General features: G+C 47.9%; 3 protein-coding genes across 3 annotated transcripts; 1 reads left to right on the forward strand and 2 right to left on the reverse strand.

Annotated features, from left to right (window-relative positions):
• Positions 1–340: 340 nt before the first annotated feature.
• LOC136458213 (mediator of RNA polymerase II transcription subunit 33B-like) lies at positions 341–2,365 on the reverse strand. Its single transcript, XM_066458199.1, has 2 exons — positions 1,877–2,365; positions 341–1,723 (listed from the first exon to the last, which is right to left on the reverse strand). The coding sequence occupies exons 1-2, from the start codon at positions 1,989–1,991 to the stop codon at positions 630–632; spliced, it is 1,209 nt and encodes a 402-aa protein (XP_066314296.1). The 5' UTR covers positions 1,992–2,365; the 3' UTR covers positions 341–629.
• A 2,900-nt stretch (positions 2,366–5,265) lies between these two features.
• LOC136458214 (uncharacterized) lies at positions 5,266–9,155 on the forward strand. The gene has a single exon (XM_066458200.1). The coding sequence runs from the start codon at positions 5,539–5,541 to the stop codon at positions 7,975–7,977; it is 2,439 nt and encodes an 812-aa protein (XP_066314297.1). The 5' UTR covers positions 5,266–5,538; the 3' UTR covers positions 7,978–9,155.
• Positions 9,156–10,007: 852 nt separating this feature from the next.
• LOC136460562 (uncharacterized) lies at positions 10,008–13,318 on the reverse strand. Its single transcript, XM_066460215.1, has 4 exons — positions 13,307–13,318; positions 12,603–13,023; positions 11,437–11,528; positions 10,008–10,665 (listed from the first exon to the last, which is right to left on the reverse strand). Exons 1-4 carry the CDS (start codon positions 13,316–13,318, stop codon positions 10,654–10,656), a joined length of 537 nt encoding a protein of 178 aa, XP_066316312.1. The 3' UTR covers positions 10,008–10,653.
• Positions 13,319–14,424: the final 1,106 nt, after the last annotated feature.

The raw sequence follows: 14,424 nt of genomic DNA on the forward strand, positions 1-14,424 counted from the left end.
GACGCAAAGATGATGGTTCAGGCGCTAAACACAAATGATTATGACGAGACTGCAGTGGGTGTTTTAATTGCAGAGATGCCGTCTTCTTGTTTTGTTTATTAGTTTCGAGTGCTCTTTTAAGAGTAGGGATTATAACAAAGTCGCTCATGAACTGGCCATGTTGGGTCATTTGTGTAATCATGGGAAGGAACAAGTCATGAGTTCCATCCCTGAAAGTGTTCATGTAATTGTTGCTAACGATTTGTTAGTCGTTGAGTAATGAGATTATACTCACTTTCAAAAAAAAAAAAAAGAGGCTAACGGCACATCTGCACGGGTCGTCCGATGGAATGGACGCCTGGCTCCCAGCAATACTGTTTTCTAATACTGAATTTTTCCAATTATTCCATGAATTTTATACACCCCAAATGGACGACTGCCAGTAAATGACAAGTTCATTAATTACACACTGACATGTAACTAGTATAAAAACTGCTGGCCATCTCTTTAGCTGACCGACAATATGAACAATCATCGGTAGAACTGTACTGTTATTTTTCTGATGACTGAACTTTCAGATCAATAACATGTTATATGTGTAGTATGGACTAAGCTGTCGTAGAAAACTATACTGCCAGTTGAGCACCAGCTTATTGCAAAAGGGATTCAACTACTGAAGTCACGGTTTTGGTTCCCCCTCGCTCAAGCAAAGAGAGGGCAAGATCACCCTCGTGCCATCTCTGAAGCCCAGATGCCAATTTCTGTAGCGTCTTTAGCTTCACTTCAGGAATCCATGTGGGCACGAAGTTGACCAGCAAGTTGACAAAACAGAGAACATAGGACCTCCATGTGGCATCGCCACAGCCCAGCACAATGTTACCCTCCATTACCCTGGCCATGAACTCCAAGTGTCTATCAACAACCCGTTGCCTTTTGGATGTGTATATTGAAGTGTAAGCTGGCGACGTTTCTCCGACTCCCCAGATTCTTGCACCCGAAAAGAGGAGAACATAGGCTAATGTGTATCCTTCGATTATGCTACATACCTGACCAGCAGAACCAAGCTTAGCTTCTCCACCTGAAAGCAGCAGAGTGGGGATAATCTGCTCGTAGAGGAGACGAATCAAATTCACCCCACCAGCATGACAAAGCATCGTTGCTGCAAGTGATGCTATCTGCTCTACCAAGGATGATGCAGCTGATAGTGGCAAAGAGTCTGACCTCAAACGAGCAGGTCTATCAGAACTACAAGCATTTGCTATCGCATGGGCTCTCTCAATGACCACCTCCAAAATCTCTTCACAAACAAAGCTGTTGTTTGGAAATAACCAGCAAGATCTCATGTAAAGAAATCCTGGTGCTACAGCAAGCCTGTGGGCTTTTTCATCAAAAGTCTGCCCCAGCAGATTAGCAACTCCTCTGTTTGCTACGAAGCAGGAGCGCCCATCAACCAAAGGCCCAAGGAAAGAAGAGAAGCAACTCCTGATCAGTTGTGCCACCGCGGTGTTATCTCGAGTGAAGGGGGACTGCGAACAAGTCAGGATGATGAAATCATGCCACCGCCGTACTTTTTGGGACCACAATGCACCTATAATTTGTGCAGCAGGCCATGAACTAGATGTTGTACAAATTTCAATTCCTTGGCCAATGATGCCGTGTAGGTGACTGAATTCCTCCATCTTGACTGTTATTGACAAACTCATTAGCGCTGCTATTGGCAACGGAAGCATTGGCATCACAGAACCTGTAGAAGGATTAAGTGCCCAGTTAAGAGTGTGATATGAGATATTGGCCTGAGAAAAGTTAGTACTATCTTAAATATTGAAAATTATAGATTGTGATAATGTAAATCTAAAGAACAAAAATGAACAAATTACACAAACAGGCATTAACATACGTGGTCGTGGACAGATATTGATATGAACACCAGCAAATGCAAGAACTTCTTTTATCTCCGATTCAACTACTGGAAGAGTTGCAGCTGGACTTGGCCAGTCCACTCCATTCAACATAACTGGCTTCCATATGCCACGAGTGACTTCTGCAGAAAAGTAGCTGACAATAGCAGGAAGTGAAGCAGGCAAGAAATCTGCAAGATCTCTTAGACCTGAAATCAAGTACAATGGTAATATGCTAATAAGTATGCAAGGACAGTTGGAGAGCAAAACTGAGAAAAAAAAGACTGGTTGTTTACTGCAGTACAATAAAGTAAGCCTCTACAGCTCTACCTATAAATATATAATGGTCAAGATAAATACAGTAAGGAACTTTGAAACTCAAGCAGTGTTCTAAGAGCAGGTGACTGAGACTGAACCTTGGTGCTGTCTGTCACTCAGCTGCCAAACTTTTTTAGGTATGTTGCCCACATAGGCAGTGATTAGGCAAGCAAGGCAGTGCACGAAGCAGGCTGGCCAGATCATTGGACAATTACAGGAAGAACGAGAACCTGTCATAGGAGCAACGAAGTTCCCCATGACCTTCTGCGCCTTGCATAGTGCTCAATATATTGTGCATGTGCTACATAAGGTTGGCAGAACTTAGAAAACTTAGTCCAAATGGAAACTGTGCATGTGCTAGACTTAAAAGTTGCAAATGTTCGATGAAATCCTTGGACAAAATGGACAGAAATGCTCCCCTTTTTTTTGCTTTTGATAGGCATTTTTGTCCAATGATTCAGTGGCAAATAGTTGAGATTGACATGGAATGAAAATCAATTCTCCAAACTGGAGAAATTAAAATGTCCAGATTCATATGAAACACTTAGGGGTGTTTGGTTTGAGGAACCACCTCATTCTAGATGAGATGGTGCATCATGAGCTCATTCCTCAAATTTGGTAAAATTACTGAATTTCTCATGCTAGTACTAATTATTAGAAACATGACATCTCTTACTGTTTCAAAGCATTAAAAAAACTCATTGGAATCACACTCCTACTCCTTTCGGGAAAACGAGATGAGCGAAAGATGCGCAAATCAAAGAAAAAAAATCTTTTCTTTTCTCTTTCTAGACCTACCGAGGACACACAAGAAAAGGTCTTTCAACTGATTGACAGCAAACAAGTACAAATGTGTGAAAAATGAGCATTAGGAATTATGTATAGCTAATACATTGTTATATTGTACTTCTTGTACAACTCTCGTATATATATGACTATATATATGAAAGGCACCCTAATATGTGTGTGGTGTTCACCAAACCATTATCCCCCACTTGTTCTACATGGTATCACGAGTTCAGGCCTAGGTCTTCTCGCCCACAACCAAACCCTAGCACCGCTGCCCCGCCCCCAGATCAGGCACGTCGATCGCTACTACCTCCCCTGCGGTCGATCCTCGATGATCCTCGATTGTTGTCGCGTCCTGCCGGGCGTCGACCACTTACTCCCTTCCGCTAACTCCCAAACATAGCCGCACCGTCCCCCCTCCCAAACCCTAGCTGGCAGCACCAACTTCCTGCCACGCTTTGCCACTACCTCACCTCCCTCGCCATGTGGATGAACACCTCCATGTCCAGCGGCATGCTCGGCTCCAACACCTCAGGCTCCCTGCCGCATGACTCAGAGACGACACCACCAATCTTCTTCACCCCCTTTGCGATGATCGCCATCAAGTCCCCATGGTCCGAGGACCCTTGAGTTGAAACATGCTTACTTCAACCGATGGTCTCCCTTCCTCTCCTTGTGGGGCAAGTTTGGGCTTCACTGGCCCATAGTGTTGTCAGGCCATACCCACAGGTGCACACCGTCTTTGTGCCGGCGTAGGTCTCCGATGCATCTATGCTGCCCCCTGGTGCTAAATCGAGAAGAGGGGTAAGCAAAATCAAGCGACCTGGACACCATGAGGTAGGCATAGACAGAATCACAATACAACAAACCATTTTGCCATCCTAATCTCCACTCTTCTATTCCTTTCTTCACTATCCATGGGCTCTGACAGTTCATGCTATGTTTAATTGGACGCCTATGGCCTAGGCGACGCACTAGGTCTCCACCTAGTGCTTAACCATGCCTAAGCGAGCATTTAACAAAGTTCTTTTGAACACTGCATAGTGCAATTGCAGACAAGTACAAGGCCCTCATCGACAACGGCACTAGGCGCATGGTGCCTCCCCCCTTGCTACCGTCGTGACATACAAGTGGAGCACAAGTTCCATTCAGACGGCTCTCCTGTGACCTGCGTGCCACAAGGCCTGAGGCCCGTTGGGTAGTTCAGCAGCAGGCCATCATCTACTACGATGAGACCTTCAGTCCGGTTGTCAAGCCGGAGGCCATCCTCAACATCGCCGCCTTGTGCTCCTGGCCGATTGTGACCTCTGGCCCAGTTTGGAATTTGGCCTATATTGGCCCATGTGCATGTTATTGAGATATTGTGGGGGTTTAGTCCCACCTTGGTTGTTTAAAGTGTGTTAGACCAACATATAAGACTTCTAGAGTCTATCCCACCATCCTCGGGTTAATCCCTTTTACGCGAAGCGAGGACGAAAGCGTACGTGGGATGGTGGTAGATGTGTTTCACTCAACGTGTAGAGTGAATCTGAGCTGTTTGGACTTTAGGGGCGTCACATATGGTATCGGAGCCGACCTTCACATCCACAGACGCGTGTAGGTCAAGGGCGCAGACATGGGGTTCATTGCGCGCATAGGCCCTGCAGGGTGGCACAGCGTTTGGCACATGCTGCCGGCACTGGAGCACGGTCGTTTGATTGTGTGCTAAGAGGGAACGTTTCCTCGGTCATCATTTGCCCCAGATGTGGGTTGTGTTGGCCCAACGAGGACGTCGGGACCCTTTGAGGGGGGTTGTATATGACATCGGCCTAGTTTGGAATTTGGCCCATATTGGCCCATGTGCATTGTTCATGAGATATTTATGGGGGGTTTAGTCCCACCTGGTTGTTTAGAGTGTGTTAGACCAACATATACGGCTTCCCTCATTTTTTTTAGGAGTTCATCCCACCATCCCTCGGGTTTTACTCCTTTAACGCGAAGCGAGGCACCAAGCGTAAGTGTGGAATGGGGTAGATGTTGTTTCACTCAACGTGTAGAGCTGGATGAGACCATTTTTTGGACTCTACGGCGTTCACACCGATTCCACACAATTGACGTGAAGACAACGCCCTTTTCTTCCAACATCTTGAGGAGGTCCGGAGGAACCGTTGTGATGTTATGACCGGTAAGGTCTATAGGCGTAGACAGGCTAGGAGTCCAGCTTAGCTGGCCAGTTGGTTAGGAGTCCGGCCTAGCTGGACTGTCCTAGAAAATAGGGTGTTTATCCCTTAGAGTTTGTTATTTTATTAAATTAGGTTTGAGTCGGTTGGATACCTCTTTGTATAAGTACTAAACAATTATAATAGAAGGATCAGCCTGAGATTGAGTTTAACTCACCTTGGGCCCTCGGGCGTTACTGTTCACGATACCCTATTGTCGCTGCTTCCCTGACGTCTCCAGCCAGCCGCCGAGCACGGCGTCTTCCGTTCATCGCCGGGGTTCCAAGCCCAGGCCCTCCGTCTCTCACCCCTACGGCCTCCGGTCCCTAAGCCACAACAATTTGGTATCAGAGACCATGGCTTCCTCGGGTGCTCCTACCGCCGCCACTGCATCGTCGGTCGCTGCTGTCGTCGAGACGAGCGCCCCTCCACCGTCCCCCACGCTGCCTACTCTTGAGGACTCACTGGCCTCCTTGGCTGTCATGCAGCGGCAGATGGGAGACATGTTCCAAGGCATGCAGCGACAGATGGCGGAGATGTCTCTGCGCTTGGCGACTGTCGAAGGCCAGCCGGCCCCTTCAATGACACCACGTCTGCCGTACTCCGCCCCGCCGCTCCTACAATATGGCCTGCCGGGGTATGGGGGCTTGCCAGCGTCTGCATCACAGCCGGAGATCCTGCCCTCGCCGTCACTGCCGGGGTCCACGGCGCCGCTCCTGGAGACCGCACCGCCTCGCGTCACCTCGCAGCCAGCTCCGACGGGGCTGCCCATTCAGTCCATCCCTTTTCCGGCATCTCCATCACCGGTACCGTCGCTGTCCTCCATCATGCACGGGCCGATCTACTCGTTTGCTCCGATGGTACATGCACCGCGCCATCCACCTGAGGAACATGGAGACAGCCAGGGCGTGCCCAGGTTCCATAAGCTGTCCTTCCCCACTTACGACGGCAAAGAAGACCCGCTTGGATGGTTAAACCGTTGTGAGTCATTCTTCCGCGGCCAGCTGACACGTGAGGCGGACAAGGTTTGGCTCGCCTCCTTCCACATGACGGGATCCGCACAGCAATGGTACTATGTGTTGGAACGAGACTCCGGCCGGCCATCCTGGACCAACTTTCGTCTGCTCTGCCACCAACGCTTCGGACCGGCGCTGTCCACCAACCATCTTGCTGATCTCGCCCGCCTGCCGTTCGGTTCCTCGGTTGAGGCATACATGGACGCTTTCCAAGCACGCTTGGCGCACGCGGGGCATCTGGCGCCGCTGCAGCACGCACAGCTGTTCACCGGAGGACTTCCGAAATACATCAGGGTCGACGTGGAGCTCCATGACCCTCAGGATTTACACCGCGCCATGCGTTTGGCTCGGGCTTATGAACGTCGTCAGGCGTCAGCAGCCCTCTCTCTTTCAGCACCACCAAATCGACATTCTCAGCGCGCTCCGGCTATACAGAGCTCATTACCGGCCACAGGGCCCGCTCCGCCATCATCACTAGCCTCGGCGTCCCCACCAGGCCGGCCTTTCAAACGGCTCACACCAACAAAGATGGCAGACCGCCGCAAGATGGGCTTGTGTTATAACTGTGACGAACCATATGTACAGGGACACAAGTGTCAGCGGCTCTTTTACCTTGAAGTCATAGATTATCTTGTGGAGGAGCCAGAGTCCGATGACGATGAACAGACATCAGCAGCCGGCGCAGACAGACCCACCATATCATTATCAGCCATTGCATGCATCAGGACTGAGGATACTATGCAGGTTTATGTCATGGTGGGCAACGTACAGTGTGTGGCGTTGCTGGATTCGGGCTCTACTCACACATTCATCAGCAGTAGCGTCGCGCGACGCGTTGGCATCCTCTTTGAACCATGCCCAGGTGCCGGAGTCACGGTCGCAAATGGTGACCACGTTGCCTGCCGGGGGCTCGCGCGCGACGTCGGCATACGAATTGCCGAAGAAATATTCTCAGTTGACTGCTATACAATTCCATTGGACCGCTGGGACATGGTGCTCGGGGTCAACTTCTTGCGCACCCTCGGACCAATATTATGGGACTTTGATGACTTGTGCATGGCGTTCACCAGGGCAGGTCAGCGCGTTTTCTGGCGAGGTATCGGCTCCACCCGAGATGACGTACAGTCCACTCGCCGCCTCCATGCTATTCACGACGGGACAGCATTGCTGGACAAGCTACTCGCCTCCTTTGACGATGTGTTCGCCACGCCTGAAGGCTTGCCCCCCGCTCGCGCCTGTGATCACCGCATTCATCTAGTGCCCACTGCGGTACCAGTGGCTGTGAGGCCTTACCGCTACCCACAGCTACAGAAGGACGAACTAGAGTCACAATGCGCCGAGATGCTGCAATTGGGGATGATCCGTCCTAGTACTTCAGCTTTCTCTGCCCCGGTTTTGTTGGTCAAGAAACATGACGGCTCTTGGAGGTTCTGTATCGATTACCGTGCCTTGAACAAGCTCACTGTTAAAGATAAATTCCCAATTCCGGTGGTTGAAGAACTACTGGATGAGCTCCATGGGGCACGGTTTTTCTCCAAACTGGACTTGCGTTCAGGGTACCATCAAATTCGTATGCATACTAATGACATTGAGAAAACGGCCTTTCGGACTCATGAGGGTCACTTTGAGTTCTTAGTCATGCCCTTTGGGCTGTCCAATGCACCGGCAACGTTCCAAAGCCTCATGAACACAGTGCTCCGGCCATTCCTGCGTAAGTTTGTACTTGTGTTTTTCGACGACATCTTGATCTATAGTCCATCTTGGTCCACGCATCTGTAGCACCTCAACGCAGTCTTCACTGCCCTACGTGACCATCAGCTGTGGTTGAAAAGATCTAAATGCGACTTTGCTACGACGTCGGTTCATTATCTGGGACATGTAATATCTGCGGATGGGGTTGCAATGGATCAGGAGAAGGTTGCAGCCGTCGCTACCTGGCCTCAGCCTGGCAATGTCCATGCTCTTCGGGGGTTTCTCGGCCTAGCCGGGTACTATCGTCGGTTCATTCAAGATTACGGCTCGGTGGCTGCACCATTAACAGCGTTGCTCAAGAAAGAGGCTTTTCTGTGGTCATCTGCAGCCACCGACGCTTTCAATGCCCTCAAGAAGGCCCTGTCCAGTGCACCGGTTCTTCAACTTCCTAATTGGGACAAATCATTCATTGTCGATTGTGATGCCTCCGGCTCTGGATTCGGCGCAGTACTTCATCAAGGCGGAGGTGCCTTGGCATTCTTCAGTAGACCCTTCGCAGCTCGGCATCACAAGTTAGCCGCATATGAGAGGGAGCTCATCGGCCTTGTCCAGGCAGTTCGGCACTGGAGGCCGTATTTATGGGGCAGGCAGTTCATTGTCCGCACAGACCATTATGCGTTGAAGTTTTTGTTGGATCAACGGCTCTCTACAGTTCCCCAACATCAGTGGGTGAGTAAGCTCTTTGGGTATGATTTCACGATTGAATATCGGCCGGGCACCCTCAATATCGTGGCTGATGCGCTGTCTCGGAGGAAGGGGGACAATCTACTGCTTCATGCAGTCACGGCGCCTTCCTTTCAGTTATTTGCCGACCTACGCCGCGAACTGCAGCTGGATGATGACCTTCGTGCGCTGCGTGACTCCATTGTGACCGACCGGGGCGAGCCATGGCGTCTGGCTGATGGTCTGATCATGCGCGCCGACCGTGTGTTTGTCCCAGCCAAGTCCTCGGTTCTCCCAGCTGTTCTCCAGTTGGCGCACGGTGCTGGTCATGAAGGTGCACAGAAGACGCTGCAGCGCCTTCGCCAGAAGTTCGTGATCGACCATGACCGTCGCCTTGTCCGAGATTTTGTGCGATCTTGTTTCACGTGTCAGCGAAATAAAACTGACCATTTACACCCGGCTGGTCTCCTTCAGCCTTTGGAGGTTCCCTCGCAAGTTTGGTCTGATATTTCCATGGATTTTGTGGAAGGCCTTCCGCGTGTACATGGGAAAAGTGTGATTTTAACGGTGGTTGACAGATTTTCAAAGCAGGCTCATTTTTTACCACTAAGTCATCCATATACAGTAGCGTCTGTCGCCGGAGTGTTCTTTGAGGGCATTGTCAGACTTCATGGTTTTCCGGCATCCATTGTTAGTGATCGCGATCTAGTGTTTACAGGGCATGTTTGGCGCGATATCTTCCGGCTCGCTGGGGTAAAGCTAAAGATGAGTACAGCTTTTCACCCACAAACCGATGGACAGTCTGAAGTGGTCAATCGCACAATCGCGATGTATCTGCGATGTCTAACTGGTGATCGCCCTCGCTCTTGGCTTCAGTGGCTTCCGTGGGCCGAATATTGTTACAATACTTCATTCCACTCCTCACTTCGGACAACGCCGTTCCAGGTGGTCTATGGCCGCCCTCCACCGTCTCTGTTGCCATATGCTGCTGGCACGGCTAGGACAGACAGGGTGGACCAGCTGCTAAGTGATCGTGACGAGTTTCTAGCCGATGTTCGGGATCGATTGCTGCAAGCTCAGGAGTATGCCAAAAGGCATTATGATGCTCACCACCGACCACTTCAGTTTGACATTGATGATTGGGTTCTCCTGCGCCTTCTCCATCGGCCGGCACAGTCCTTGCTGCCAGGTTTCCGTGGCAAGCTTAGTCCACGGTTTGCTGGTCCATTTCAGGTTCTTGAGCGCATTGGCGAAGTGGCTTATCGCCTGCGTCTTCCGGAGGGCGCTCGGATTCATGATGTGTTCCATGTTGGGGTTCTCAAGCCGTTTCGGGGAACCCCCCCCCCCCCCCCCTCCCCCCCCCCCCCCCCCCCCCCCCGCCAGTACATCGCCGCTTCCTCCTCTCCGTCATGGCAGGGTACTTCATCGTCCTTCACATGTGCTTCGTTCTAAGTTGCGCCGCGGTGTGTGGCATGTGTTGGTTCAGTGGGAGAACATGCCAGAAGATGAGGCCACTTGGGAACCCGTGGAGGAGTTCCGCACTCTTTTTCCTTCGTTTCAGCTCGAGGACGAGCTGTTTCCCGAGGAGGGGAGAGATGTTATGACCGGTAAGGTCTATAGGCGTAGACAGGCTAGGAGTCCGGCTTAGCCGGCCAGTTGGTTAGGAGTCCGGCCTAGATGGACTGTCGGTTATCAAGTCCTAGAAAATAGGGTGTTTATCCCTTAGAGTTTGTTATTTGATTAAATTAGGTTTGAGTCGGTTGGATACCTCTTTGTATAAGTACTAAACAATTATAATAGAAGGATCAGCCTGAGATTGAGTTTAACTCACCTTGGGCCCTCGGGCGTTACTGTTCACGATACCCTATTGTCGCTGCTTCCCTGACGTCTCCAGCCAGCCGCCGAGCACGGCGTCTTCCATTCATCGCCGGGGTTCCAAGCCCAGGCCCTCCGTCTCTCACCCCTACGGCCTCCGGTCCCTAAGCCACAACACTACTTGACACGGATTTTTTATCGTGAATGCAGGAGGTTTCATCTTCTTCATTGCTCCTCCTATTAAGGATTGAGTTAATATCAAATGTTCAAGAGTTTGTTAAATAATATGTTTTGCCCACGAGACGAAAGAAATCCAATTTGGCTAGTTCATACTAGTATAATGGCAAAGGAGAAACTTGATTTATCATTGCATTATCCATGTGAAACCATATTACTTCAAATTTCCAATTTTTGAGACTAATATCACTACCATTGAACTTAAGAACCCCTTGACAGCCTCAAGGCTAACATCCAAAGTTTCATCACATAAATATATCCACAGCTTATTTCAACAATAAACTCCTAGGCAAACTATTTCCAACATGAATTTGTTAGCTAGGGCCCCATTGGTGGCAAACAGAACAGCCATTCAGAGTGGCAAGGAGGATGTTACTTATAGGATTAAATAATAAAAAAGTTCCACATTGACTCTGCATGATTATGGATCACTAAAGAATGCTAGGACCCATTTTTCTCATCCCTGTGCAACGAAAGTTTGTAGCATAGTGAGAACCATACAAATCAGCAATTTCAAAATGAAGAGAGCAGCATTCAAGAACTAAAGATAGAAAGACAAAAGAAGTAACTAGGAATCAAGAGATAACAATGAATAAACAACGACAAAACCCTGACACAACTCATTGGGTTTACACAAAGCAAATGAAGAGCATGCTCTACCCTCTAGGCACAAGCTTAGCATTATTATTTAAATTCTGGCACATTGTACTTTTCTTTTCATTAAAAGGTCCTACATTCCCTCAGATATGTTGTTCAGATTACATGACTTACTGAATGCAACTGTAGCTTATCTGCTGTGTACAACATCACAGCTGTTGCTCCTCCAAACACCAAAAAGGTTGCAGCAATGAATGCCTTCCCAACTGTAACAATCCAAAATAAGAACAGAAGATCTTCAAGAACACTTGAACTCAATTTTTTTAGGCAAGAAAATAATTCAGAAGTGCGGTACCCATCGAAGTTATAATCAGGTTGAGATACAAGTGATAGCTCAGTTAGAACAGACTCCAGCAGAGAGGCTGCCCAACCAACCTCGAATCCCAGTGCTCAGAGGTTGCATGATTACCTCCCTGTCCCTGAGAACAGGTTTCAGCAAGTTTTCCAGCTAGCCAGGGTTCAGCATTCCCTCACTCAAGATTCAAGACACAACCAGCCAGGATGTCTTCTCTCCATGGTCAAGTTTTTTTTATTAAAAAAAATATGTTAAATTCAGATATAATCTGAAATACTCCATTCCAAATTATAAGATGTTTTGACTTTTCTAGATTCATAGCTTTTGCTATGCACTTAGATATACACTATGCCTATATGCATAGTAAAAACAACATATCTAGAAAAGCCAAAACATCTTATAATTTGAAACGAAGAGAGTACTTAAAATCCCTATAGCTGTATTAGACTAACAAATGAAAACGCCTTTTCTAACTGAGACCTGTGCTCGTGATGAATAGCTGCTTTAATCAATGTTAATACTAACTTTCTTTGAATATAGCAATTAGCAAATTCGTGTAGTGTAGTTTTCTGCTGTAATCACACATGTGGGACATGTAACCAATAGATATCGAATTATATATTCTGAACTGGCCCATACAAGATAGCATATAGATCAGTGCATCCGATGGTATAAATCTATTTGAAAATCATTTTCATACGAAAGCAAAAGCCTGTTTACACTGCATTGTGCATAATGTTGCTCCAGATTTTTTTTTTCTGATTGTTACTTGCACCCGTATGTAGCATTCACAACTCCTCAATTGAAGAACTGCTTGAGCGTGTATCCAAGTTCCAAGCATGATGCATGGACAATCGGGTACAAAATTAATCAGTTCGGTACATACGCGTGAGCGCGCGCACCCGGAATGCCAGAACTCAGAAAACTACTCCGAACGACGAATTTCAAATTCGGGAAAAGGCACGAGTGGGGAGGAGCGTACTACCTTTTGGGGCCGAAGGTGGCCCGCGGCAGCGAGACGTAGGAGCTTCTCCGCGAGGCGGCCCCCGGGCGCCGAAGCGGACGACGGGAGCTTCTCCGCGAGGCGGCCGACGGCGCTCTTTGACTCCTGGAGGAAGTACGCGCCCTCCTTGGCAGCGAGGCGGCCGGCGAGGAAGCTCATGGACGGCGGCGCGTTGGGCGGGGCCGGAGGTTCGGGCGGGCGCAGCCTCTATGGATGACTTCTTCTTCCTCCTCCTTTTCCTCCTTCTTCCTTCTTCCTCCTCCTCTTCCTCCTTCCTCCTCCTTCCTCCTCTCCTCCTCTCCTCCTCCTCCTCCGGCGGCGCGGGAGCGGGCGGGCGCGGCGGCGGCGGCGCTGGCGCGGTCAGCTGCCTGTGCGGTGTGTGGGGGCCGACGGGGTTAAATCCCTTTGCCGATTTTTTAATTCTCTAGCGTGTCTTATGGTCCGACACTGGGTAAAGAGGTTTTTTTTAAAAAAAATTATTTATCAAGTATTAAAATTTTTTTATCGAGTGTCATCTGGCCTTGCACTCGGCAAAGAGGGTTTTTAAAAAAAAATTCTTTGCCGAGTGCCAGCCGTCCTGGCACTCGGCAAAGAGGCTTCTTTGCCTAGCGCCAAACGTAGACATTCGGCAAACCGTTTTTTTTTTCTTCCTGCCCCAAACTTTTTCTGTAGTCCTCATACAATACCTGGTACTCCATGTTCCAATGTGACACATTTCTTAGACTTTTTCTATATTTCTTTAATTTATTTTACTTAATTGAATTTTCTTGGATAATTCAAATTATAACCGCAAGACATTCGAATAATGAAAAAAATGAATGAGAAAATGATATTCATGTTATTTAATATAATGTGAGGTTGTATCCAGGAACAAACCACCAATTTCGAACATCTTGTTCACGAAACATGACCACGAACTTGTGGTCGAGTTGTTTTTAAATTCTATAAAAAGTAAACGAAAATCAAAAATCTTGAAACTTATCGAGATGTCATGATATCATATGTGAAGGCTGTGATAAAAAATTGAGGAGGTTTCGCGCAAATTTGTCACGTACGATGCTTACGACCTCGTCGGACTCTTCACGAAATCATGAAACTTCTTCGGAGATTCTTTGGTTTGCAAGCTTCGTACGTGACAACTTGCGCGAAACATTCTCAAATTTTTATCACAGCCTCCGCATATGATATTATGACATCTTGACAAGTTTCATGATTTTCAGACTTCGTTTACTTTTTATAGAATTTAAAAATAACTCGACCGCGAATTCGTGGTCATGTTTCGTGAACAAGATATTCGAAATTGGTGGTCTGGTCCTGGATACGGCCTCACATTATACTAAAAACATGAATATTATTTTCCCATTTATTTTTTCATTATTCGAATGACTAGCGGTTATAATTTGAATTATCCAAGAAAATTCAATTAAATAAAATAAATTAAAGAAATATAGAAAAAGTCCGAGAAATATGCCACATTGGAACATGGAGCACCAAGTATTGTATAAGGATTGCAGAAAAAGTTTGGAGGTCAAAAGTGAAAAATAAAATATGGTTTGCCGAGTGTCAAAAATGACACTCGCCAAATAACCGCTTTGCCGAGTGTCAAAAAATGACACTCGGCAAATCACCATTTTGCCGAGTGTCAGAAGAAGACACTCGGCAAAGGGTTAATGGCGGCTGCTATCGCACCCAATTTTAAGGATAAAATGGAGTGCAAAACCTTATGTGCGCCCAGAGATCAGTCACACACATAAGCCGATAAATTATAAATAGTATCATCACAAATGTTTATTACATCATAAAT

This window comes from Miscanthus floridulus, chromosome 6 (genome assembly GCF_019320115.1).
Source record: "Miscanthus floridulus cultivar M001 chromosome 6, ASM1932011v1, whole genome shotgun sequence".
NCBI classification, from domain to species: Eukaryota; Viridiplantae; Streptophyta; class Magnoliopsida; order Poales; family Poaceae; genus Miscanthus; species Miscanthus floridulus.